The sequence below is a fragment of the Pristiophorus japonicus genome, chromosome 8, assembly GCF_044704955.1.
Source record: "Pristiophorus japonicus isolate sPriJap1 chromosome 8, sPriJap1.hap1, whole genome shotgun sequence".
Lineage (NCBI taxonomy): Eukaryota > Metazoa > Chordata > Chondrichthyes > Pristiophoridae > Pristiophorus > Pristiophorus japonicus.
The window spans coordinates 208,309,495-208,336,941 of NC_091984.1; the positions used below are offsets into that span (position 1 = coordinate 208,309,495).

Here is a 27,447-nt window from a genome sequence, read left to right on the forward strand (position 1 = left end):
GTTTTGATGCTGAGATCTTCCTCTCACTGTGTTATGCAATATCCAGCACATTCACCAGACGAGCCATCAGGAGAGCACCTCTTTGTTTCTTTACATGGTCATTGCATTGTGGTCAGAAAAATGAAAAGAGCTACTTAACAAGGAATTAGAATGCCTGTATAATATTACTTAATAGAAATGTACACTCTCGCCATAAAAATAATTCTCTAACAAAGTTCTTGTAATTGCAAAATAACATTTTTATTGAATAAATTACAATGTCTATATACATGCAAAAAAAAGTGCTTAAACAGCAGCCACTCACAAACATTAAAACTGTTTACATGTCATGTAATGAAAACTAGGATTATTATCATATAGCAGTTCATGAACATGCTGGGCATTGACTAGACACAATCAAAGAGCTTTCTTTTGTTTGTCCATTAGTTAGCAGGACTGCAACAGTTAAATGGAATGATCTTAAAGCAAAGAAAATGTGACACAATCAATAAAAACACAATATAATTATAAACTGTAGATAATAGAGTAAGATTGCTGCCTTATGTTAGAATTATGTCACCATGTCTAATGTTCATTAACTAGTTGGTTTTACCATCACATGTATAAAGTGATATTTACATTCATGAAAATGTTTAAGACAAATCGAGTTGATAGGTTATAATAATGAATGCTCCAGTGAATGAGTCTGTTGTCCCATGTTGGTTTGGAACTAATCTGTGCAAGTTTAGTGAAATCATTGAGTGCATGTAAAAACTCTAAAACAAATCATCCTCCTCCCCATTGCAATGTAATGCAACTATCATTTTCATTTCAGTGCAAGAAATAATTATGTACAATATATCCTTGCATATGTCAGACACTAACCATGAAATGTACAATGGAATTGAAATTTATAATTATACATTTACTCCCTATTACAGTTTCTATATTTTAATTTTACACGTGCATTTAACACCATTAACATACACGATGGACCGAATGGCCTCCTTCTGTGCTCTAAACTTTGATGATTCCATTTTATGAAAATACCAAAACTGAACACAGGATCATGATGTGTGATTACCTTCCTTATTATTGTAAAATCTGGTGTATAAGTCATACCTTCGTCATATTTTGTGTCCTCTAAATATAAGGGAGAAGTTTCTAAACTGACACAACTTGTAGGGTTTCAATGAAATGGCAAACATAAAATAGATCAGTGACGTGTGCATAGCTGTGACTTATACATCTAGTGCGGTTACTATTTTTGGTCTTGTATGTTATTTATCTTTTTATTTAAATTACAATAATAATTGGACCTTACCCTAGAAGACAATTACAGTTTGTTTGGGTAATCTGAAGGGGCAGACCAAACTTCAGGCATAGTTTCTCATTGCAAATCAAACAAATATTACATACAGTACAATTATATTACAGTACTATTTTGTAGCAGATGCACAAGACTTAGCATTTCAACCATAGCTATAGTTACAGGAAACTAGATCCTCTTAATATTTACATTAAAGTTAAACAATAGATACATCCAGTGCAGAAAAGTAAAACTACTAAACATCTAGTATGCATTTTGATAAATTATTGTTGCCTTGAAATGTACTATTTTAGTGTATTGTATTGTTTATTACCAGTGTTTACAACAGATCACAATATTCAAAATATTCAAATTGGGCTGGAAACATCACTAAACTGACTATGTGCTGCTTGAAAAGCCAATTGCTCCAATTTTTTTGTAGGGTTGTCGATAGTGCTTTGCCAAGTTGTGTAGTTGCCAGTGTTGGGTGCTGGTGCAAGAAAGACTAGCTATGGCCATGATAAATACCCCATCCCCTACCCTTTATATCACCAGTAGAGTTCTTCAGATTGGGTTTGTTTCAGGGTTGGTTGGCAGAATGAGTGATCCATCAACTCCTTTCCTCTGTAAAACAACTGATAATAGGGGCAAATCCAGACAGAAAGTGGACTTGTCCTTGTCTGAAATTTATGATCACACTTCCATGAAAAGTAAACACAGAAGTATAAAACGTAAAATGTGATGTGAAAATATTCAGTCTCACAGTATTACTTTTAAAGAGAAGCCAGTGACTCAATGAACTGAGCATAGACTGAGGGGGTGGGGAGAATTGTAGGAGGAGTGAAAATGGAATCACTTACAAACACAAGCAACCCAACACAATACAAATGTCGACTGTTATTGGTACTCAATCACATGCGACCCTATTATTTTCACAAATCAGGTCTACATTTGTGGCTGTAATTTTTGCTCACTGTTTAAATAATCCTGTCAAACAGCTTCTGATTATATCCAGGACAGCTTCTCAACAGCATTACTTATTATTCAATCAGACTTAACTATCCTCTGTTAAAACCTCATGCAGTTTTCAGCTGAACCAATTTCAAGTCAGGTGGGACAAAAGTTAGCCCTTCATGAAAAAAATATTTTGTATCAAAAATGCAACATACATATACAGTGCAATCAATGACCATCTATCTTACTCTTTAGTCACCTTTTATGAATGACGGGACACAAAACACTATATTTGCATCAAAATATTTTATCAATGATATGCATTTGTCACAGTAATGGCTTAATATAGAAATATCCAAGTTTTTTGTTTTCATGGGCCACTTGGATGTGTACTATAGAGCCTCGTGGTTCAATGGATTCAATCAATGATCCCAGTCATTTGAATATTTCTCACTAACTGATCTTGGTGTTCAGCTTTAGATTTTATCCAGCAACAAGGCAACAGCGTAACGAACAGCCCTCTTCAGGGTCCACACAATTGAAACAGGACAAGCTAGCAAGTAAGAAGTGTAAGCGCAAATAGAACTGAATTGTCTGGGATTCATGGGCCGTGCTGCTCATGGCTGCATATGGTCCACAGTTTAGAGAGCACTGGTTTAACGGCTTAAAGAGAACACCTTTCAAAGTAGCCGGCACAGGCACAATGTACCGTATGGCTTCCTTCGCTGCTGTGTCATTCTATGATTCTATGAGTAGGAACATTTACCAGATGTTGCTGCTTATCACTCTGCTCCTTGGAATAAAAAGGGCAATGATGTCAAAGCAGCTAGGAAAGTGTAAGGGTTTTATTGAAGGGGCTAATTGTTAAAATTTAGCATTCCCTGTGCAGTGCCTCACACAATGGGAGCACATAATAGGAATTTGGGCATGGGAGGTCAGCCCAAATTCAGGGCCTGCACGGTTTTCCATCCATCTCAACCTGAACTCTTTAATTAAGTTTTCTTAATTAAAAAAAATTGAACTCCTTAATGCTTATAAATGTTTTGCAATTCAACGGTAGCCATAGTGTACGCACATACTATGGACGTGTAATGTATTTGAAGGAAGCCATTTTAATGCCATTTTATTGTGATCATATAAAGGGATCATTTTCCCCTGTCACACATTTTTAAGTAATTGGTCGCCATCCATACAGTACAGCCATTACATTTTAAGACTATGTTTTAACCATAGCTGCAACAGTATATCATCTTCTCAGTATATTAAACAAACAAAATCCCAGTGTACTACATATTTACATCATCTAACTTTTGAACAGTTTGTAATTTTCATTCATTAGCACCATAATTTTATATTTTTACACTTTTATTATTCAATAAGATTAAATATATTATTGTAGATACACAGCTTATGTAATTTTGCAGTATCAAACTTAAAAACAATAAAGATCATATGACTGGCTCTGCTATTGTGAAATTTGAAGATTTGCATCACAAAGAATATCATACTGTCTTGTCCTGCTATGTTCCAATTCTCTTAACAGTTAAATGCCGTGCTGTTTCAAAGGCAGCTCACTCAAATCAAATGAGTAAAATCTACTATGTAGTAGGATTACCAAATTCTGACTACAAACCAACAAATGGCAGCTCAAACCACAAATAACTGAATGTACGTTCTATCCATCATCCACCTATGACAGGCAATAGCGAACCCCACAGCCCAGGAACCACATCTGAACCTGAGATTTTTTGTACGCTGTCTGCATTTATAAAGAAGAAGAATTAAGTCAGGGTGAGGTCAAAGCTTTCGTCAAGTCCACTGATTGTGTGATAACCTTTTAACAGACGTCAAATCAACTATCATATTACTAATGATGCTCATTTCACAATTGTGTTCTCTTTTCCACCACAATTATATACAAATAATCAGTGCCTCTGCCTTTGGAGAAAAGACAAAATACTGAGTGGTTGATACAGAAATAGTTAACAGTGTTGCAAAAACTGGTTGTGTATTTTAACAGCACTCACAGAGAGCTCTAGTTACTTGAGAACTTCATAGCTGCTTGATTGGTCATACAGACGCATTCAATAAAAGCACAGGCAAATTAATGCTTTTAAAATTAACTTTCTTCTTGTGGGTTATACATCCTGGTCTCCAGCTGATAGGGTACATGCACAACTCCATGTCTCTCACATTCACAAAAGCAAAATACCTGTACTGCGGATGCTGGGAATCTGAAATAAAAGCAAAACCACACACTATTTGCTGCTGTAAAGGTGTGGTTAAATTGTCTCAAGGCGAATGCCCTGCTGATTTCTGACCTGCTGCCTAGAAAATTCACTTCTACTTAGTGCTGACCTCTGAAAACAATGTTTAACTTTTTGTCTGATCACGCTCCTGTGAAGCGAAGTACCTTGGGATATTCTACTATGTTAAAGGAATTATATAAATGGAAGTTGTTGTTGTAGATTGACAGCTTATCATAAGGAGAAAGCATGAATAAAAAGAAATCCTGTGCTCTTGCTAAACATTTGTGTATGACCAGGCTGGAAGTAATTAGTGATAAAGGTCTAACCTCTAACATATTAATGAGCGTTACTATCTACAGGATCAAGTGATGATTTACCGCAGGTATTAAGCCAATTCATCAATCGCTAGCCACTTAGATAATCAACCAACTCTGAAAGATTTGATATATATATATGTACAGTGTAGATAATAAGTACGCTCTGTTTTACGTATAATATGGTACTTAAGAAGCAAGCATTTTGTATTGTAATGAGATGCATCGTGTCCTGAACATTTCCATTAAGCCAAATCGCATATATAAAAACATTCAGCACATAGTATTATAACTGAGAGCTTTAGAATTGAACGGGATATATATAAAAAACAATTTTATTTATTTAGAGGCCTATACATTCACCAGCTTGCTTTGCTCAGCCACATTGTGAGAATATCATCGTGACTGAAAATTCTGTTACTGTTGTAATATAGCACAGGATTGTTACCCTGTAATGTCACAAAGCATTGACACTGATATGGCAGTGCACAGTAACAATATAAAGTCTCCAAAAACATGGCTGAGCTTTTAATAATATATGAATTGTGAATTCCTTAAAGTCATTCAAGACTATGTGGGACTTTTTAAGTGCATTCTGGATACTAAGGGTGAGTAGAAAGTTCCTTATAAATATGTAGTAATGTATTATGTAAATGATATGTTAATTAACAAGGATCAAGTGGGCGATTACTTGCTGCCTTTCAGGAATAGTCCACATGACTACATGGTGGCATTGGGCATAGATCTCTAAGCACTTGTTTGATGCTCTGATTTCTCTGATCATACTTATAATTCAGTTATTTCATTTGTGATCCCTCACAAGTCATAGTTGCAACTGGAAATAGGGATAAGATATTTTACAGAACATAATATGGTAAAACCTATAGCTCCAAGTTAATGACAATTTTACGAATAGAAATTTAAAGAAAAAAAGCAAAGCTTTGATCTGTAGCCCAGGTGTGCTAGATATTACATTTTTTGATTGATTGCCTGTGGTTGCATGGCAATCTGGAATGGCAGCAATGTAATGCCTATAGATCCAGTAGTCTGTGGCAATAATCAAGTTCTGCTATTATTAACAGCACAGCCATGTTTTTGGAGACTTTACATTGTTACTGTGCAATGTCATATCAATGGCAATGCTTTGTGACATTACAGGGTAACAGGTGGCTGTCATAACAACAGCATGTGAAGGTAGCCCATCAAGTGTCAAAGTCGACCAGCTACCATTTTAACAGATCCCTGATATAGGACCATAATTTTGTTATCCATAGATTAACTCCTAATTCAGTCAAGTATTGTATCTCAGGGGTGAGCATTTTCCTGCAGAGCTTCCTGTGTTTTCTGCTGATATTCTTCTTGAGGTTGTAGCCCATGATGGAGCGTTCACCTAGTGGTTGCCATGGCTGCAAGGATGCCTCTTGAATTGCGTTTGCATCCACTGGGCGCCCGCCATCTATGCAAATTGACTGCATTTTATCATTGCGCCTGCGCAATTCCTCCACATCACGCTCCATGCGTTCAAACCCATATCGTTCCACTTTTCTCCAGAAAGTAGCGTTGAAGTATTGGTACAGCATGGAGTCAATTTGGTTCCACTTTGTTGCCTCTTCATATAGTTCTCCAGTCATTCTTGATACAGTGGAATCTTTCCTTACATTTAACTTAAAATACAAAATATCATCCAGGTCCCAGCACATTACATCCTTCAAAAGAATGAGGGATTCATCAAAATGTTCTAGAAGCATCACCAGCTGGAATCTTTCATCTATAGTTTTAATGTGCTTCTCTACTTTGGGGTCATCAAGATCCAAGTTATTATCGTAGCCAAAGTCAAAAAATAGCAAATTTTTCAAGTAATGGGAGTTAAAGCCACTTGGATCATAATATCGGTTGGGTTCCCTGAGGAATTCAGCCAGTTTGTCCTCGCCACTTATTTTCCAAGTGAAAGGGATCACTCGACCAAAATAATGAAATGAGGACTCAAATAAATAAGCAGGGTTCCTGAGGATAGTGAAATAAACAGTGTCTTCAGGGAGCAGCTTGTGGACCTCTTCATTGTTAAACCTCATATGATTACAGATGATATTGAAACATATGCCCGGCCTGTAATCCTTCACCTGGCTCCTGTCGAAGTAGGACGGGTAGTAGAAATCATTCCTGCCATTGGGAAAAGCAAATTTCAGGCGGTGTTTCTGGCCAAAACGGAAGAGGATGTTGAGGATAGTGCTACTGGCAGTCTTGTGTGTCTTCATGAACATGATATCTTGCTTAGGAGTGCAAGTTTTGCTTGTCTCGAAATGGGAGCCATTCCTCCAGGGGACATTCCTGGCATGTGCAGGTTTATGAGAGCAGGAATAAGGAACAGGATTCCTAATAAGAGAGGAAAAATATATCATTAGAAACACAGTGCTGATATTATCAATTTTAGTAGTATACAAAATTTTTCAATATTCTGCTTATCTGATAAGTGCGGTAAAGCCCCCATTCGTTTCAGTGAAAGGATTTACTATAATCTATATACTATATAATAACATGGGCTTCTTGGGACACTACTAGTAATTTTAATGCACACCATACAGATTTAAACATTGATCTCACTATTCCTTGTGACCTCTCCCTACGCTTCTAAGCAATTGTTTATTAAATGTGCAGCATTTCTTAGTATTGTGTCTAATTCTGGGCACCAGACGTTAGGAAGGATGTCAAGGCCTATGGGTGCAGAGCAGATTTACTGGAATGGTACCAGGGATGAGGGACTTTAGATACATGGAGAGACTAGAGAAGCTGGGGTTGTTCGCCTTAGAGCACAGACCATTATGGAGTAATAGAGGTGTTCAAAATTATGAAAGGTTTCAATAGAGTAAATAAGAAGAAACTGTTTCTAGAGGCAGAAGGGTCAGTAACCAGAGGACACAAATTTAAGGTGCAGAAGAAGCAGAGGTGAGATGAGAATTTTTTTACGCAGCGAGTTGTTATGATCTGGAATGCATCATCATCATCATAGGCAGTCCCTCGAAATCGAGGAAGACTTGCTTCCACTCTAAAAGTGAGTTCTTAGGTGACTGTACAGTCCAATATGGGAATTATAGTCTCTGTCACAGGTGGGACAGATAGTGGTTGAAGGAAAGGGTGGGTGGGACTGGTTTGCCGCATGCTCCTTCCGCTGCCTGCACTTGATTACTGCATGCTCTCGACGATGAGACTCGAGGTGCTCAGCGCCCTCCCGGATGCTCTTCCTCCACTTAGGGCAGTCTTTGGCCAGGGACTCCCTGGTGTTGGTGGGAATGCCACTGCCTGAAAGAGTGGTGGAAGCAGATTCAAAAGGGAATTGGATAAATATTTGAAGCGGAAAATTTGCAGGGCTATGGTGAAGAGTAGGGGAATGGGACTAATTAGACAGCTTTTTCAAAGAGCCTGCACAGGCACAATGGGACGAATGTCCTAATTCTGTGCTGTATCAGTCAATGATTCTATGTGCTGACAGCATCCATTATAAGAAAAACAATGGTCCATACCAAAGACTCTAAACTAAAGATTGAACAAATATTGCTCATTATAGTTGCCTGGAACTCCAACTACATGACCTTGGTAGACAACATCACAATCAGTGTTGGGAAAGAGAAGCTTGCATTCAGCTGAACTATTTTGTATGGCTGCATTTGTACTATAGCTTTAGCACTGCTGTGAAATGGTTTCTGCTTTGCGTCAATACTAAAATTGTAGTATAAATCCAGAGTCAGGATATAGTGCAATAAACACCATCAGTCTTCCAGTACCTCATGCAAGTGGCCATTCTTCATATGAGAATCCCAACAGTGAGTTGGCTATTGAACACAGAAAGCATCACAGCTGAGCCCAATCCAGTCTGAAGCTAAACGGGCACATGACTTCCGATCACTAGATACAGATCTGGAAATTCTGCCTAATGTTGTTTCTCCTCTTTATTGCCTGGAGCCCTGAGATAGAATGAACCTAATCGAAGGCACTTGTAATACTCCCACTGCCACCCAGCTAAGATTGTTAACTCAGCACAACTCAGGGATTAAACCTAGGATCTTTCTGGTCTAAACTATCCCTCCTCATCCTTCTCGAGCTGTCTGCTGCCTTTGACACAGTTGACCACTCTATCCTCCTCCAATGCCCCGCTTCTGTAGTCCAGCTGGCTGGTTCCATTCTTATCTATCTAATCATAGCCAGAGAATCACCTGCAATGGCTTCTCTCCCCACTCCTGCATAGTTATCTCTGGTGTCCCCCAAGGATCTATTCTTGGTCCCCTCCTATTTATCATCGACATGCTGCCCCTCGGCGATATCATCTGAAAACATATCAGGTTCCACATGTACGCTGACCACATCCAGCTCTACCTCACCACCACCTCTCTCGACACCGCCACTATCTCTGATTTGTCACGCTGCTTGTCCGACATCCAGTACTGGATGAGGAGAAATTTCCTTCAGCTAAATATCGGGAAGACTGAAGCCATTGTCTTTGATCCCCGCCACAAACTGCGTACCCATGCCACCGACACCATCCCTCTTCCCAACTTCTGTCTGAGGCTGAACCAGACTGTTTGCAACCTTGGTGTCCTATTTGCCCCCAAATAAGCTTTTAACCACATATCCACTCCATCACTAAAACTGCTTACTTCCACCTCTGTAACATCGCCTGTCTCTGACCCTGCCTCAGCTCATCTGCTGCTGCAATCCTCATCCATATCTTTGTTATCTTTAGATTTGACTATTCCAATGCTCTCCTGGCCGGCCTCCCATTTTCTACCCTCCATAAACAAGATCATTCCAAAACTCTGCTGCCCATGTACTAACTTGCACCAAGTTCGGTTCACCCATCACCTCTGTGCTCACTGACCTACATTGGCTCAAGGACTGGCAATGCCTCGATTTTAAAATTTGCATCCTTGTTTTCAAATCCCTCCATGGCCTCATCCCTCCCTATCTCTGTAACCGTCACCAGCCCTACAACCCTCTGAGATCTCTGTGCTCCTTCAATTTTGGCCTCTTGTACATCACCGATTATAATCGCTCCACCATTGCCGACCGTCCCTTCAGCTGCCTAGGCCTTAAGCTCTAGAATTCCCACCCTAAAGCTCGCTGCCTTTACACCTCTCTAGCTCGCTCTTCCTTTAAGACATTCCTTAAAACCTACCACTTTTACCAAATTTTTGGTCATCTGTCCTAATCGTGGCTCCGTACATTTCTGTGAAGTGACTTGGGATGTGTAACTACGTTAAAGGCTTTACATAAATGCAAGTTGTTGTTGTGTGACTCATCCTTCGTCTGCTCCACCACGACATGCAGGCTGTGATCCTCACCAGCGGATCCATCGCAGACCCATTTCACGCTCGGACCGGGGTCAAACAAGGCTGCGTCATCGCTCCAACCCTCTTCGCAATCTTTCTCGCTGCCATGCTCCACCTCACAGTCAACAGGTTCCCCGCTGGAGTGGAACTAATCTACAGAACCAGTGTGAAGCTGTTTAACCTACGCCGCCTCCAGGCCAGGTCCAAGATCACCCCAACGTCTGTCGTTGAGCTGCAGTATGCGGACGATACCTGCGTCTGTGCACATTCTGAGGCTGAACTCCAGGACATAGTCGATGTATTCACCGAGGCATATGAAAGCATGGGCCTTACGCTTAACATCCGTAAGACAAAGGTCCTCCACCAGCCTATCCTCGCCGCACAGCACTGCCCCCTAGTCATCAAGATTCATGGCGCGGCCCTCTAAAACGAATACCATTTCCCATACCTCGGGAGCCTCTTGTCAACAAAAGCAGACATTGATGCGGAGATTCAACATCGCCTCCAGTGCGCCAGTGCAGCCTTCGGTCGCTTGAGGAAAAGAGTGTTCAAAGACCAGGCCCTCAAACCTACCACCAAGTTCATGGTCTACAGGGCTGTAATAATACTGCCCTCCTGTATGGATCAGAGGCATAGACGATGTACAGAAGACATATCAAGTCGCTGGAGATAGAAACATAGAAACATAGAAAATAGGTGCAGGAGTAGGCCATCCGGCCCTTCGAGCCTGCACCACCATTCAATAAGATCATGGCTGATCATTCCTTCAGTACCCCGTTCCTGCTTTCTCTCCATACCCCTTGATCCCTTTAGCCGCAAGGGCCATATCTAACTCCCTCTTGAATACATCCAATGAACTGGCATCAACAACTCTCTGCGGTAGGGAATTCCATAGGTTAACAACTCTCTGAGTGAAGAAGTTCCTCCTCATCTCAGTCCTAAATGGCTTACCCCTTATTCTAAGACTATGTCCCCTGGTTCTGGACTTCCCCAACATCGGGAACATTCTTCATGCATCTAACCTGTCCAGTCCCGTCAGAATTTTATATGTTTCTATGAGATCCCCTCTCATCGTTCTAAACTCCAGTGAATACAGGCCCAGTCAATCCAGTCTCTCCTCATATGTCAGCCCTGTCATCCCAGGAATCAGTCTGGTGAACCTTCGCTGTACTCCCTCAATAGCAAGAACATCCTTCCTCAGATTAGGAGACCAAAACTGAACACAATATTCCAGGTGGGACCTCACCAAGGCCCTGTACAACTGCAGTAAGACTTCCCTGCTCCTATACTCAAATCCCCTTGCTATGAACTGGCTGTTGTGCAATGAGAGAGGATTAATTAGCAATCTCATTGTGCGAGGCCCCTTGGGGAACAGTGACCATAATATGATGGAATTCTACATTAGGATGGAGAAGGAAACAATTAATTCAGAGACCATGGTCCAGAACTTAAAGAAGGGTAAATTTCAAGGTATGAGGCGTGAATTGGCTAGGATAGATTGGCGAATGATACTTAAGGGGTTGACAGTGGATGGGCAATGGCAGACATTTAGAGACCGCATGGATGAACTACAACAATTGTACATCCCTGTCTGGAGTAAAAATAAAAAGGGGAAGGTGGGTCAACCGTGGCTATCAAGGGAAATCAGGGATAGTATTAAAGCCAAGGAAGTGGCATACAAATTGGCCAGAAATAGCAGCGAACCCGGGGACTGGGAGAAATTTAGAACTCAGCAGAGGAGGACAAAGGGTTTGATTAGGGCAGGGAAAATAGAGTACGAGAGGAAGTTTGCAGGGAACATTAAAATGGACTGCAAAAGCTTCTATAGATATGTAAAGAGAAAAAGGTTAGTAAAGACAAACGTAGGTCCCCTGCAGTCAGAATCAGGGGAAGTCATCACTGGGAACAAAGAAATGGCAGACCAATTGAACAAGTACTTTGGTTCGGTATTCACTGAGGAGGACACAAACAACCTTCCGGATATAAAAGGGGTCAGAGGGTCTAGTAAGAAGGAGGAACTGAGGGAAGTCCTTATTAGTCGGGAAATTGTGTTGGGGAAATTGATGGGATTGAAGGCCGATAAATCCCCAGGGCCTGATGGTCTGCATCCCAGAGTACTTAAGGAGGTGGCCTTGGAAATAGCGGATGCATTGACAGTCATTTTCCAACATTCCATAGACTCTGGATCAGTTCCTATGGAGTGGAGGGTAGCCAATGTAACCCCACTTTTTAAAAAAGGAGGGAGAGAGAAAACAGGGAATTATAGACCGGTCAGCCTGACATCGGTAGTAGGTAAAATGATGGAATCAATTATTAAGGATGTCATAGCAGCGCATTTGGAAAGAGGTGACATGATAGGTCCAAGTCAGCATGGATTTGTGAAAGGGAAATCATGCTTGACAAATCTTCTGGAATTTTTTGAGGATGTTTCCAGTAGAGTGGACAAAGGAGAACCAGTTGATGTGGTGTATTTGGACTTTCAGAAGGCTTTCGACAAGGTCCCACACAAGAGATTAATGTGCAAAGTTAAAGCACATGGGATTGGGGGTAGTGTGCTGACATGGATTGAGAACTGGTTGTCAGAAAGGAAGCAAAGATTAGGAGTAAAGTACTTTTCAGAATGGCAGGCAGTGACTAGTGGGGTACCAAAAGGTTCTGTGCTAGGGCCCCAGCTGTTTACATTGCACATTAATGATTTTAGACGAGGGGATTAAATGTAGTATCTCTAAATTTGCGGATGACACTAAGTTGGGTGGCAGTGTGAGCTGCGAAGAGGATGTTATGAGGCTGCAGAGTGACTTGGATAGGTTAGGTGAGTTGGCAAATGCATGGCAGATGAAGTATAATGTGGATAAATGTGAGGTTATCCACTTTGGTGGTAAAAACAGAGAGACAGACTATTATCTGAATGGTGACAGATTAGGAAAAGGGGAGGTGCAACGAGACTTGGGTGTCATGGTACATCAGTCATTGAAGGTTGGCATGCAGGTACAGCAGGCAGTTAAGAAGGCAAATGGCCTTCATAGCGAGGGGATTTGAGTACAGGGCAGGAATGTGTTACTACAGTTGTACAGGGCCTTGGTGAGACCACACCTGCAGTATTGTGTACAGTTTTGGTCTCCTAACTTGAGGAAGGACATTCTTGCTATTGAGGGAGTGCAGCGAAGGTTCACCAGACTGATTCCCGGGATGGCGGGACTGACATATCAAGAAACACTGGATCAACTGGGCTTGTATTCACTGGAGTTCAGAAGAATGAGAGGGGATCTCATAGAAACGTTTAAAATTCTGATGGGTTTGGACAGGTTAGATGCAGGAAGAATGTTCCCAATGTTGGGGAAGTCCAGAACCAGGGGTCACAGTCTAAGGATAAGGGGTAAGCCATTTAGGACCGAGATGAGGAGAAACTTCTTCACCCAGAGAGTGGTGAACCTGTAGAATTCTCTACCACAGAAAATTGTTGAGGCCAATTCACTAAATATATTCAAAAAGGAGTTAGATGTAGTCATTACAAATAGGGGGATCAAGGGGTATGGCGAGAAAGCAGGAATGGGGTACTGAAGTTGCATGTTCAACCATGAACTCATTGAATGGCGGTGCAGGCTCGAAGGGCTGAATGGCCTACTCCTGCACCTATTTTCGATGTCTATGTTTTCTATGAAGGCCAACATACGATTTACCTTCTTCACCGCATGCTGTACCTGCATGCCAACCTTCAATGACTGATGAATCATGACACCCAGGTCTCGCTGCACCTCCCCTTTTCCTAATCTGCCGCCATTCAGATAATATTCTGCCTTCGTGTTTTTGCCCCCAAAGTGGATAACCTCACATTTATCCACATTATACTGCATCTGCCATGTATTTGTCCACTCGCCTAACCTGTCCAAACCACCCTGCAGCCTCTTAGCATCCTCCTCACAGCTCACACCGCCATCCAGTTTAGTGTCATCTGCAAACTTGGAGATATTACACTCAATTCCTTCATCCAAATCATTAATATATATTGTAAAGAGCTGGGGTCCCAGCACTGAGCCCTGCGGCACTCCACTAGTCACTGCCTGCCATTTTGAAAAGGACCCGTTAATCCCGACTCCCTGCTTCCTGTCTGCCAACCAGTTCTCTATCCACGTCAGTACATTACCCCCAATACTATGTGCTTTGATTTTGCACACCAATCTCTTGTGTGGGACCTTGTCAAAAGCCTTTTGAAAGTCCAAATACATCACATCCACTGGTTCTCCCCTGTCCACTCTACCAGTTACATCCTCAAAAAATTCCAGAAGATTTGTCAAGCATGATTTCCCCTTCATAAATCCATGCTGACTTGGACCAATCCTATCACTGCTTTTCAAATGTGCTGCTATTTCATCCTTAATGATTGATTTCAACATTTTCCCCACTACTGATGTCAGGCTAACCGGTCTATAATTATCTGTTTTCTCTCTACCTCCTTTTTTAAAAAGTGGTGTTACATTAGCAACTCTCGAGTCCATAGGAACTGATCCAGAGTCAATAGACTGCTGGAAAATGATCACCAATGCATCCACTATTTCTAGGGCCACTTCCTTAAGTATTCTGGGATGTAGACTATCAGGCCCAGGGAATTTATCAGCCTTCAATCCCGTCAATTTCCCTAACACAATTTCCCGCCGAATAAGGATATCCTTCAGTTCCTCCTTCTCACTAGACCTTAGGACCCCTAGTACATCCGGAAGGTTATTTGTGTCTTCCTTTGTGAAGACAGAACCAAAGTACTTGTTCAACTGGTCTGCCATTTCTTTGTTCCCCATTATAAATTCACCTGAATCCGACTGCAAGGGACCTACGTTAGTCTTCACTAATCTTTTTCTCTTCACATATCTATAGAAGCTTTTGCAGTCATTTTTATATATCACCACCGATGTCTCCGCAAGATCCTGCAAATCCCCTGGGAGGACAGACGCACCAACGTTAGCATCCTCGCCCAGGCAAACATCCCCAGCATTGAAGCACTAACCACACTCGATCAGCTTCACTGGGCAGGCCACTTAGTTCACATGCCAGACACGAAACTCCCTGAGCAATTGCTTACGCGGAGCTCCTTCATGGCAAACGAGCCAAAGGTGGGCAGTGGAAACGTTACAAGGACACCCTCAAAGCCTCCCTGATGAAGTGCAATATCACCACTGACACCTGGGAGACCGCCCTAAGTGGAGAAAGTGCATCCGGGAGGGCGTTGAGCTCTTCGTATCTCAAAGCTGCGAGCATGAAGAGGTCAGGCGCAGGCAGCAGAAGGAGTGTGTGGTAAATCAGTGCCACCACCCCTTCCCCCAACGAATGTCTGTCCCTGTGACAGGGTCTGTGGCTCTCGTGTTGGACTGTTCAGCCATCAAAGAACTCACTTTAGTAGTGGAAGCATGTCTTCCTCGATTCTGAGGGAATGCCTATTCTGAGCACACCATTTCCCACTAAATTGTCGGAGGGTTATGCTTGCTCCAGGAATTGTATTTTAATTTTAATTGCAAATTTTAATTTTATGATTGGAGTAGAATTATGCTGGAATTTTTACCCAAAGTTAACTGCTTTAAATGCAGGTATGCTCCTTGTATATTTAACTACATTTCCTCTGAAGAATACACTCAAATATATGTGCCGGCAGAGGGCGCTCTATGAGCATGTTCTTCAAAGTCAATGTGAAATGAACATAAGAACATAACATAAGAATTAGGAACAGGAGTAGGCCATCTAGCCCCTCGAGCCTGCTCCGCCATTCAACAAGATCATGGCTGATCTGGCCGTGGTCTCAGCTCCACTTAGCCGCCCGCTCCCCATAACCCTTAATTCCCTTATTGGTTAAAAATCTATCTATCTGTGACTTGAATACATTCAATGAGCTAGCCTCAACTGCTTCCTTGGGCAGAGAATTCCACAGATTCACAAGCCTCTGGGAGAAGAAATTCCTTCTCAACTCGGTTTTAAATTGGCTCCCCCGTATTTTGAGGCTGTGCCCCCTAGTTCTAGTCTCCCCGACCAGTGGAAACAACCTCTCTGCCTCTATCTTGTCTATCCCTTTCATTATTTTAAATGTTTCTATAAGATCACCCCTCATCCTTCTGAACTCCAACGAGTAAAGACCCAGTCTACTCAATCTATCATCATAAGGTAACCCCCTCATCTCCGGAATCAGCCTAGTGAATCATCTCTGTACCCCCTCCAAAGCTAGTATATCCTTCCTTAAGTAAGGTGACCAAAACTGCACGCAGTACTCCAGGTGTGGCCTCACCAATACCCGATACAGTTGCAGAAGGACCTCCCTGCTTTTGTACTCCATCCCTCTCGCAATGAAGGCCAACATTCCATTCGCCTTCCTGATGACCTGTTGCACCTGCAAACTAACTTTTTGGGATTCATGCACAAGAACCCCCAGGTCCCTCTGCACCGCAGCATGTTGTAATTTCTCCCCATTCAAATAATATTCCCTTTTACTGTTTTTTTTCCCAAGGTGGATGACCTCACATTTTCCGACATTGTATTCCATCTGCCAAACCTTAGCCCATTCGCTTAACCTATCCAAATCTCTTTGCAGCCTCTCTGTGTCCTCTACACAACCCGCTTTCCCACTAATCTTTGTGTCATTTGCAAATTTTGTTACACTACACTCTGTCCCCTCTTCCAGGTCATCTATGTATATTGTAAACAGTTGTGGTCCCAGCACCGATCCTTGTGACACACCAGTAACCACCGATTTCCAACCCGAAAAGGACCCATTTATCCCGACTCTCTGCTTTCTGTTAGCCAGCCAATTCTCTATCCATGCTAATACATTTCCACTGACTCCGCGTACCTTTTTCTTCTGCAGTAACCTTTTGTGTGGCACCTTATCGAATGCCTTTTGGAAATCTAAATACATCACATCCATCGGTACACCTCTATCCACCATGCTTGTTATATCCTCAAAGAATTCCAGTAAATTAGTTAAACATGATTTCCCCTTCATGAATCCATGCTGCGTCTGCTTGATTGCACTATTCCTATCTAGATGTCCCGCTATTTCTTCCTTAATGATAGTTTCAAGCATTTTCCCCACTACAGATGTTAAACTAACCAGCCTATAGTTACCTGCCTTTTGTCTGCCCCCTTTTTTAAACAGAGGTGTTACATTAGCTGCTTTCCAATCCGCTGGTACCTCCCCAGAGTCCAGAGAATTTTGGTAGATTATAACGAATGCATCTGCTATAACTTCCGCCATCTCTTCTAATACCCTGGGATGCATTTCATCAGGACCAGGGGACTTGTCTACCTTGAGTCCCATTAGCCTGTCCAGCACTACCCCCCTAGTGATAGTGACTATCTCAAGGTACTCCCTTCCCACATTCCTGTGACCAGCAATTTTTGGCATGGTTTTTGTGTCTTCCACTGTGAAGACTGAAGCAAAATAATTGTTTAAGGTCTCAGCCATTTCCACATTTCCCATTATTAACTCCCCCTTCTCATCTTCTAAGAGACCAACATTTACTTTCGTCACTCTTTTCCGTTTTATATATCTGTAAAAGCTTTTACTATCTGTTTTTATGTTTTGCGCAAGTTTACCTTCGTAATCTATCTTTCCTTTCTTTATTGCTTTCTTAATCATTCTTTGCTGTTGTTTAAAATTTTCCCAATCCTCTAGTTTCCCACTAACCTTGGCCACCTTATACACATTGGTCTTTGGTTTGATACTCTCCTTTATTTCCTTGGTTATCCATGGCTGGTTATCCTTTCTCTTACCGCCCTTCTTTTTCACTGGAATATATTTTTGTTGCGCACTATGAAAGAGCTCCTTAAAAGTCCTCCACTGTTCCTCAATTGTGCCACCGTTTAGTCTGTGTTTCCGGTCTACTTTAGCCAACTCTGCCCTCATCCCGCTGTAGTCTCCTTTGTTTAAGCATAGTATGCTCGTTTGAGACACTACTTCCTCACCCTGAATCTGTATTACAAATTCAACCATACTGTGATCACTCATTCCGAGAGGATCTTTTACTAGGAGATCGTTTATTATTCGTGTCTCATTACACAGGACCAGATCTAAGATAACTTGCTCCCTTGTAGGTTCTGTAACATACTGTTCTAAGAAACAATCCCGTATGCATTCTATGAATTCCTCCTCCAGGCTACCCCGTGCGATTTGATTTGACCAATCGATATGTAGGTTAAAATCCCCCATGATTACTGCCGTTCCTTTTTCACATGCCTCCATTAGTCCCTTGATTATTGCCCGCCCCACCATGAAGTTATTATTTGAGGGCCTATAAACTACACCCACCAGTGACTTTTTCCCCTTACTATCTCTAATCTCCACCCACAATGATTCAACATTTTGTTCGTTAGAGCCAATGTCGTCTCTCACAACTGCCCTGATATCATCCTTAATTAACAGAGCTACCCCACCTCCTTTCCCTTTTTGTCTATCTTTCTGAATCGTCAGATACCCCTGTATGTTTAATTCCCAGTCTTGGCCACCCTGCAACCACGTTTCTGTAATGGCCACCAAATCATACCCATTTGCTTTATTTCGAATGCTGCGTGCGTTTAGGTAGAGTGTTTTAATACTAGTTTTTAAACCATGATTTTTAGTTTTGACCCCTCCTGCAGCCCCTTTATATTCAGTGGCCCTTTTTGTTTTTTGCCTTGGGTTTCTCTGCCCTCTACTTTTACTCATCTCCTTTCTGTCTTTTGCTTTTGTCTCCTTTTTGTTTCCCTCTGTCTCCCTGCACTGGTTCCCATCCCCCTGCCACATTAGTTTAACTCCTCCCCAACAGCACTAACATCATCCCTGGAGAGACAGAACCAACTTGGAAGACAGCCGGTGCTAGTGGGGAGTAATCTCGTATGGAAAAAGTTGCAGTGAGATATATATTGTGCAAATGAGGTCACACTCATTTTGCACCACCTGTTCAAAGAGGGATTGAATGATCCGGAGCTGTACATCACCCAGAAAGTTATGATCCTTTAATTTAACAACCGAACGCTCTACTGACGTGTTAATACGGCACACTTTAAACTTAAATTACAATCATAACCATTCTGCATCGAGTTAAGACAAATTTGAACAGAATGACTTACTCCTGCAAGCTGAACTGGTGAGGAGGCGCCGCATACGAGTACAGCAGGATCATGCAGGTTGTCAGCAGAGTGCCCAGGACAAGCCCCTTGCACATCGACTTCCATTGCTTCACTTGCTTCAACATGATCTGCAGTCGTCCTTTACCTGACTGGCGGAAAGAAGACAGCCCAAAGGTCAGTTTCTTGGACGCGAGGCAGCTGAAGCGGAGCAGGGAGATGGACGAGTCTGCATTTCGCCTCTTGAGCCGCCTGCGTCCCATCGCGACCTCTACCCGCTTAGAAATCGCCTCCGCCGGAGAGCAGAAGTGATCCCTGGAGTCACAAAGCCGAGGGGTGGCTGACAGCGCGCCCAGCTCACCAGCCCGGGTTCCCACTGAAGGTGGCCGCCTCCACTTCTTGTGTTCCCAGTGAGCTGCCCTAGTCAGCACAAGCGAGCTAGTGTCGCTGGAGACCACAAACCACATCTGGGCGCCTGATAGTTTCCGCTCCAGCGATTCCAAATCGCAGGTTTCCAATAGCAGAGCAGAATGAAAACGTTCGGCACATGTCCCACCGCCCCCGGGGCACTGCACAGGGACTGCGTGAGTGAGGCGTGGTGCCGCACTTAGAAGTTGTGGGTTCCAGTCCCACTCCAGGGACTTGAGCACAAAAATCGAGGCGGACACTCCAGTGCTGCACTGTCAGAGGTGCCGTCTTTCGGATTAGATATTAAACCGAGGCCCGTCTGCCCTCTCAGGTGGAGGTAAAAGATCCCATGGCACTATGTTGAAGAAGAGCAGGGGAGTTTCCCCTTGTGTGCTGGGGCCAACAATTATCCCTCAATCAACATCACTAAAAAAACAGATTATCTGGTCATTTTATCACATTGCTGTTTGTGGGAGCTTGCTGTGCGCAAATTGGCTGCCGCGTTTCCCACATTACAACAGTGACTACACTCCAAAACAGCCGATGAAGTACTTTTGGAGTGTAGTCACTGTTGTAATGTGGGACGTCTGGTGATCGTGAAAGGCGCTACATAAATGCAAATCTGTTTTTATTTTAATATGTTCTGACACAGTAAGATTCCCTCCGAAGTTTTGATCCCTTATACAATTGGCTTTAATTGAAGCTGTGCTTCCAAGCCAACAGGCGGTAACCCTCTCGCTCTCTCTCACTCCCCGGACTATTTGCTCTGGAAGCCCTGCACCGAGCGCAAAGTTTTTTGAACACTTTGTATATCATTGTGGATTGATGATATATTGGCGCTTGTTGTGTAACGTGAGCCGGAGACTCAACCCAACATCTCGAAAGCTGCACCTGCCCCGAGCCTGAAAAATCCCAACAAATCCCAGTCTCCTCTCTGACGGCTATATTACACCCGAAAGACATGGTTGGAAAGGAGACATTAAACCCAGGCTGAAAACGGTAAGCTTTCCAGATGCTTTTTAAGGTTTTGAAAAATTACAAAAATGAAACAAGCGATACTACAGATTTTCTGCAGCTTGTTTTAAACAGACACGGTGTCAATTTGCCACATACATATGTACACAATTGCGCCCTATTTGCTTTAATTGAAACTTGTTTCCATGTTCTAAGCTGCAGTACTGGGTTCCCGTTCAGCAAATGGGAATGATTACTTTTGCCTCAGAAGCGGCTGGCACAGAAATGGCCAAATGCTGGAGCCGGTGATCAGGCTCATTGTGGCCGCGCTGAGGGCTCGGTCCATTTGAGCCGCCTGGAAGTGCCAAGTCCCATCTCTGGTTTCTGCTCAGTTGGCTGATATCAGCCAGGGGAGCAGTTGGAATGCTACAGTTTGCTTCAGCACCATTCTCCCCCTCCGCCCAATCAGGGAGGGGATATTCGACCAACCTAGGAATTTACGTGTCATCCTTGAGCTGAAGGAGACTATGAAGGTATGAGGGCAGAGTTGGGTAAAGTGGACTGGGAAAATAAATTAAAGTGTAGGACAGTTGATGAACAGTGGTGTACATTTAAGGAGGCATTTCACAACTATCAAGAAAAATATATTCCAGTAAGGAGGAAAGGGTGTAAGAGAAAAGATAGCCCTCCGTGGTTAAATGAAGAAATAAAGGACGGTATCCAATTAAAAACAAGGGCATACAAAGTGGCCAAAATTACTGGGAGGACAGAAGACTGGGAAGTTTTTAAAAGCCAGCAAAGAACGACTAAAAAAACGATTAAGAAAGGGAAGATAGACTATGAAAGTAAACTAGCACAAAATATAAAAACAGATTGCAAGAGTTTTTATAGGTATATAAAAAGGAAAAGAGTGGCTAAAGTAAATGTTGGTCCCTTAGAGGTTGAGACTGGGGAATTAGTAATGGGGAACATGGAGATGGCAGAAACTCATTCAGTCTTTACGGTAGAGGACACTAACAATATTCCGACAGTGGATAGTCAAAGGGCTATGGAGGGGGAGGAACTTAATCCAATCACAATCACTAAGGAGGTGGTACTCAGTAAGATAATGGGGCTAAAGGCAAGTAAATCCCTTGGACCTAATGGCTTGCATCCTAGGGTCTTAAGAGAAGTAGCGGCAGGGATTGTGGATGCATTAGTTGTAATTTACCAAAATTCCCTGGATTCTGGTGAAGTCCCAGCAGATTGGAAAACTGCAAATGTAACGCCTCTATTTAAAAAAGAAGGCAGACAAAAAGCAGGAAACTACAGACCAGTTAGCCTAACATCTGCAGTTGGGAAAATGTTGGAGTCCATTATTAAAGAAGCAGTAGCAGGACATTTGGAAAAGAAAAATTCGGTCAGGCAGAGTCAGCATGGATTTATGTTTGACAAATTGGCTGGAATTCTTTGAGGATGTAACAAACAGGGTGGATAAAGGGGAACCAGTGGATGTGGTGTATTTGAACTTCCAGAAGGCATTTGACAAGGTGCCACATAAAAGGTTACTGCACAAGATAAAAGTTCACGGGGTTGGGAGTAATATATTAGCATAGATAGAGGATTGGCTAACTAACAGAAAACAGAGAGTCAGGATAAATGGTTCATTCTCTGGTTGGCAACCGGTAACTAGTGGGGTGCCGCAGGGATCAGTGCTGGGACCCCAACTATTTACAATCTATATTAACGACTTGGAAGAAGGGACTGATTGTAACATAGCCAAGTTTGCTGATGATACAAAGGTGGGAGGAAAAGCAATGTGTGAGGGGGACAAAAAAATCTGCAAAAGGGCATAGACAGGCTAAGTGAGTGGGCAAAAATTTGGCAGATGGAGTATAATGTCGGAAAGTGTGAGGTCATGCACTTTGGCAGAAAAAAAATCAAAGAGCAAGTTATTATTTAAATGGAGAAAGATTGCAAAGTGCCGCAGTACAGCAGGACCGAGGGGTACTTGTGCATGAAGCACAAAAGGATAATATGCAGGTACAGCAAATGATCAGGAAGGCAAATGGAATGTTGGCCTTTATTGCAAGGGGGATGGAGTATAAAAGCAGAGAAGTCCTGGTACAACTGTACAGGGTATTGGTGAGGCCACACCTCGAGTACTGCAAGCAGTATTGGTCTCCGTATTTAAGGAAGGATATAGTTGCATTGAAGGCAGTTCAGAGAAGGTTCACTAGGTTGATTCCGGGGATGAGGGGATTGACTTATGAGGAAAGGTTGAGTAGGTTGGGCCTCTACTCATTGGAATTCAGAAGAATAAGAGGTGATCTTATCGAAACGTATAAGATTATGAGGGGTCTTGACAAGGTGGATGCAGAGAGGATGTTTCCACTGATGGGGGAGACTAGAACTAGAGGGCATGATCTTAGAATAAGGGGCTGCCATTTAAAACAGATGAGCAGAAATGGCTTCCCTCAGAGGGTTGCAAATCTGTGGAATTCACTGGTCAGAGAGCTGTGAAAGCTGGGACATTGAATAAATTTAAGACAGAAATAAACACTTTCTTAAATGATAAGGGGATATGGGGAGCGGGCGGGGAAGTGGAGCTGAGTCCATGATCAGATCAGCCATGATCTTATTGAATGGCGGAGTTGGCTCGAGGGGCCATATGGCCTACTCCTGTTCCTATTTCTTATGTACTTATGAACCTAATCACTATTCAGCGAGGACTCCTGGAGATATGCCAGTGTGTGTAGGTACCCACATGTCAACGAAACACAGCAATTGACACGGACGCCGTTCAACCCATCGTGTCCGTGCCGACCCAAAAAGCTATCCAGCCTAATCCCACTTTCCTGCTCTTGGTCTATACTCCTGTAGGTGACAAGTGCATATCTAAGTACTTTTTAAATGTGATGAGGGTTTCTGCCTCTACCATCCTTTCAGGCAGTGAGTTCCAGACCCCCACCACCCTCTGGGTGAAAAAAGTTCTCCTCAGCTCCCCTCCAATCCTTCCACCAATTACTTTAAATGTATGCCCCCTTGTTATTGACCTCAACTATGTCCGGTAAGGCTGTTACCTCCCCCCATATATTATTGAATAATCTGCCAACACTCATTGGTCCCACGCGTGAAAAATGGCCAATTGGAGGAGGTACCAAAGGACAAAGAGCAGCCGTGGAACAATAGCCCTTTCAGCAGAGGAGGAGGAGGGGAGAACTTTGTAAAAAATTGAGAAAAGTGTTACTCCCAAGATCAGCAGAATAAGAACAATTATCACTGCAAAACATTAATGCCAGGGCAGGAGATTGGGGCGAGCCATCTAATTCATATAGACGGACGAAGAAAGGGATATTTGAGGATCACCCAGTGGATACATGTATAGACAATCAGTTTCATGGTTACAACGGGAAGTCCCAAATGTACTGGATTAGCAGTAATATTGCCCGGGGCGACACCTTCTGCAGATTGCCAGACATAACAACCACCTGTAATCAAACCAGTCAGTTTAAAAATTATCTTGAATCAATCGTGTTTTACTCCTCTCAGCCCACTGACAGACACGTTTCGCATTCTCTTAATGAGTAAAGGTAGTTTTAAATATTGACAAATCATTGATTTGCGGGGAAGTTCAATGATTTTTTTCCCTTAATAATCTTTAATATTAATGTAAAACATGCCTTCATATTCGTTCTCCCAAATGATTTCGTAATTTAAAAGTCGGTTAGAGGATTCAAAATTCGTAAATTAATAAGAAATAAAACAATGATTGAAATATGATCCAAGCAATGAAATCACGAAGGCTGTGTAAAGTGAAATGATTTTCTTACCATGAATAGTGATCACAGCGTGAATATCCGAGCACTTGGAGACATGTCCCTCACACAGAGTCCACGGGTCTGATGTTCAATTCCACCCTGGTCACTGAAAAGAAACAAGAGAGTTATCTGTGACCCAGGCAGGTCCTTGCAACGATGCCGTTCCTGAAGAGCCATGGTTCTATGGTTCTATACATGCAGCGGTGTAAGTGGAAACCTTTTGGATTACACACAAGCCCAAAGTGTGAGAGAAACTGAAGTCATGGACACTCGTAAACAAGGCTGCAACACGTCACAAAGGCGTAACTCCTAATTTATATGACCAGAAATGACTACATACCTAACCACAATCCCTTTATCTACTGTCTGCCTCCTGCAATGGTCCCTGATAGCTACATCTCTGGGCGAACCCCATAAACTGGCGGGCGCTCAGTGCATAACAGGCGCATAATGATTACGGAGGAAAATATTGGAATGTAAACTATTAAATATGTTGAAACGAAACAAAATTCGCCTGGTTTTAAGTTCAATTCTTATTTCTAATAATTGGCGGCTGTCTTTTGGTCCACAGTGAAAGTATTTCCAAGTATTTCACTCTGGAGGTAGAATGAATACTGGGAAAAGTTCATTAATCATTGAGATTAAGCTCGATGTGATGGTGGCAAGGCCGAATTTCTGAAGCTGTGTGGAAGTTATACGGCTGTGAGTCTTTTGTCTTTGGCCTGATAGATTTTAAATAGCAGTGGACGTTTTCCAGCAAAGACGCGCTATAAAATATATCGTCTCAGTACTCTGTGCTGCTGCCTCTGGGAAAGAGTGCGAGGAGAGCACCCTTGTACCAGAGTGAGTGAAGTCTCCCTTCCTTCCCCAGCAAGTCTGGCTGAAAACTCACCTATCCGCCCCCCGCCTCACTCAATGCCTTGCAAATAACATCGAAATCAGTCAGTTTGTTGAGTGGGACGGGGTGCGGAGAAAAGGAGGATTCTTTAATACTTAATACTTAAATACTTTAATACTTAAAAAAGGCTACTAGTGGGAGATAGGTAAATTGTAGGTGTAGAAACAAAACGCAGAAAGTGCTGGAACTCCTAGAATTAAGAATTGAAATTAAAACCAGGCGTATTTTGTATCACCATATTTAACAGTTTAGATTTCAATATTTGAGCATCTGTGCAGAGAACAGGCAAGTTAAGGTTTCGGCGGGGAGCTTTCCTCAAACCCTATTCTGACAAACTCAGCAACACTTTGAAACATTGACGCGTCCATTCTCTCCACGGAGGCTGACTGACCCATTGAGCAGTTTCTCCTTTTGCTTCAGATTTCCAGCATCTGCGGGGAGTTTGTTGCACGTTGATTTTGACGTGTGTTTAGACCCAACTCAGTTCACGAATTAGTTGCAACTCATACTTGAAATATGTCCAGTCTGTGGATCCCAGAGACAAAAGGACAAAGGCATTGTTGACAGAGGGCCGAGGGAATGTTTCCGTGTAAGTATGAACAATCAAGCGATGAGATCCCATTCACTGGCTCGGCCCATTCTCCTGACGCTCAATGTCAGAACTTTCCTACATTACAACATTTCAAAAGTACTTCATTGGCTGTAAAGCGCGTCCGGAGGTCGTGAAAGGCGCTATATAAATGGTGATTTCGCCAAGGCGAGAGAATGAGCCCAGGGCACGGAGGGACATCGCCAAACTGCACCACACCACCCCGGTTAAACCAGAACCGAAAATGATCCATTTCCCCCAAATGGAAAACTTCAGAAAATCGCAGATTCAATGTAAATATTCAAAGTGTGACAAGCGGGAGATATCTTTGCAAGGTTTAAAATGACATGCTGGGGCCTTTCTGACTTAAAGACATAAGAAAAACGGAGAAGAGCCCTTTCAGACTCTCGCAGTCTATCCCCGAGGCACCCAGTCAGAGTCAGAGTTGAAGCAGCCCCTAGCCTATGTCAGCCCTTCTTGCAGACCATTCCAAACATTTCTCATTCTGAGTGCAGTTTCTTACTAACATCCGTTTTGAAGGCACTTTCCACATTTAAAATGACACACCTGGTTCCACTTTCCTGGCCTAATGCTAAGTAATATTCCGCGTTGTTATTCGATTTCTTATTCTATATGCCTCTATGAAGGACCCACCCTTCCCAACTGTCTTCTCTCCAGACCGTGGAGCCTAATCCTTCCTAATATTTTTAACGCGTTTTCCCCCTTTGCACTTGGAATCAGCCCTGCCCCTTCTGCAATATTTGTTTCGGTGAGGCAGTGCCCAGACTGGAACATCTCACAGACTGGGGTCTGGACCAGCATTGCAGAGCTCACCAGGAGCCCTGGAGATGGGGGCTTCGCTCTTCTGGTTACATAACCCAGCATCCCATTGACCTTTCAAAGAATGCTTCCCGGCAACGTCCAGACATTAAAGAAAGACTTGAATTTATACAGCGCCTTTCACGATCTCAGGACGTCTAGAAGCCCTTTACAGGCAATGAAGTAATGTGTGAAGTGTAGTCACTGTTGTAATGTGGGAAACATACAAAGTTGTAATACATTTAAATTGCAATTCTTTCTAGACGATGATTTGAAGTGATAATATCTATGTTCTTTAAGTTTTTAAAAAATCAATAAAGGGGTTCTAAAGCATCGTGACCGTCAGAAATGCATCGACAACACTGAAGTGTAACTTCAGTGTATCCATGTCCTGAATGAATTATTATCTTCAGACAGCGGTCAAGGCGGGCAGTGCCTTATTGTTTACCTTGTGTTATCAGTGGGCTCCTGCGGCTCAGGTAGTCAATGTTTTCACCGGCTCAATGCTCTGTGTCCTCCCAGTTCCCGCTGAATCCCAAGGATTGTTGCCGGCAGAGCTGGATAGCACCTTACTGGCGAGCTGGCCCGTCCTCAGCAGCCGCTACCTGGACCAGAAGCATGACTGCAGCTCCGAATAGTCAATGCGGCCGCGCTCCTGAAACTGGAGCGGGTCGAGCAACGCAGGAAGCATTCAGTTGCCGAACTCGATCCAAAGTTCAGTGTAAACTGGTACCACATGTCACCAGATCTGTTCAGCGGCTCGGGAGCGGAG

The 27,447-nt window shown here is 42.8% G+C and overlaps 1 protein-coding gene across 2 annotated transcripts; it reads right to left on the reverse strand.

Annotated features, from left to right (window-relative positions):
- Positions 1-224: 224 nt before the first annotated feature.
- gal3st1a (galactose-3-O-sulfotransferase 1a) lies at positions 225-27,447 on the reverse strand. 2 transcript variants are annotated; one of them, XM_070887886.1, is made up of 4 exons: positions 27,124-27,447; positions 24,382-24,475; positions 19,211-19,359; positions 225-7,178 (listed from the first exon to the last, which is right to left on the reverse strand). In XM_070887886.1, the coding sequence occupies exons 2-4, from the start codon at positions 24,382-24,384 to the stop codon at positions 6,029-6,031; spliced, it is 1,302 nt and encodes a 433-aa protein (XP_070743987.1). In that variant the 5' UTR covers positions 24,385-24,475; positions 27,124-27,447; the 3' UTR covers positions 225-6,028. The 2 variants fall into 2 exon arrangements, with proteins under 2 accessions (XP_070743987.1, XP_070743986.1); XM_070887885.1 differs by lacking the exon at positions 27,124-27,447 and having other exon boundaries at positions 24,382-24,753.

Bases quoted from the DNA above. Each gene is read 5' to 3' on its own strand.
- gal3st1a (XM_070887886.1), bottom strand. The intron at 7,179-19,210 runs GTAAGTCATTCT...CTCTCTTATTAG, and splicing joins CACCAGTTCAGCTTGCAGGA to GAATCCTGTTCCTTATTCCT.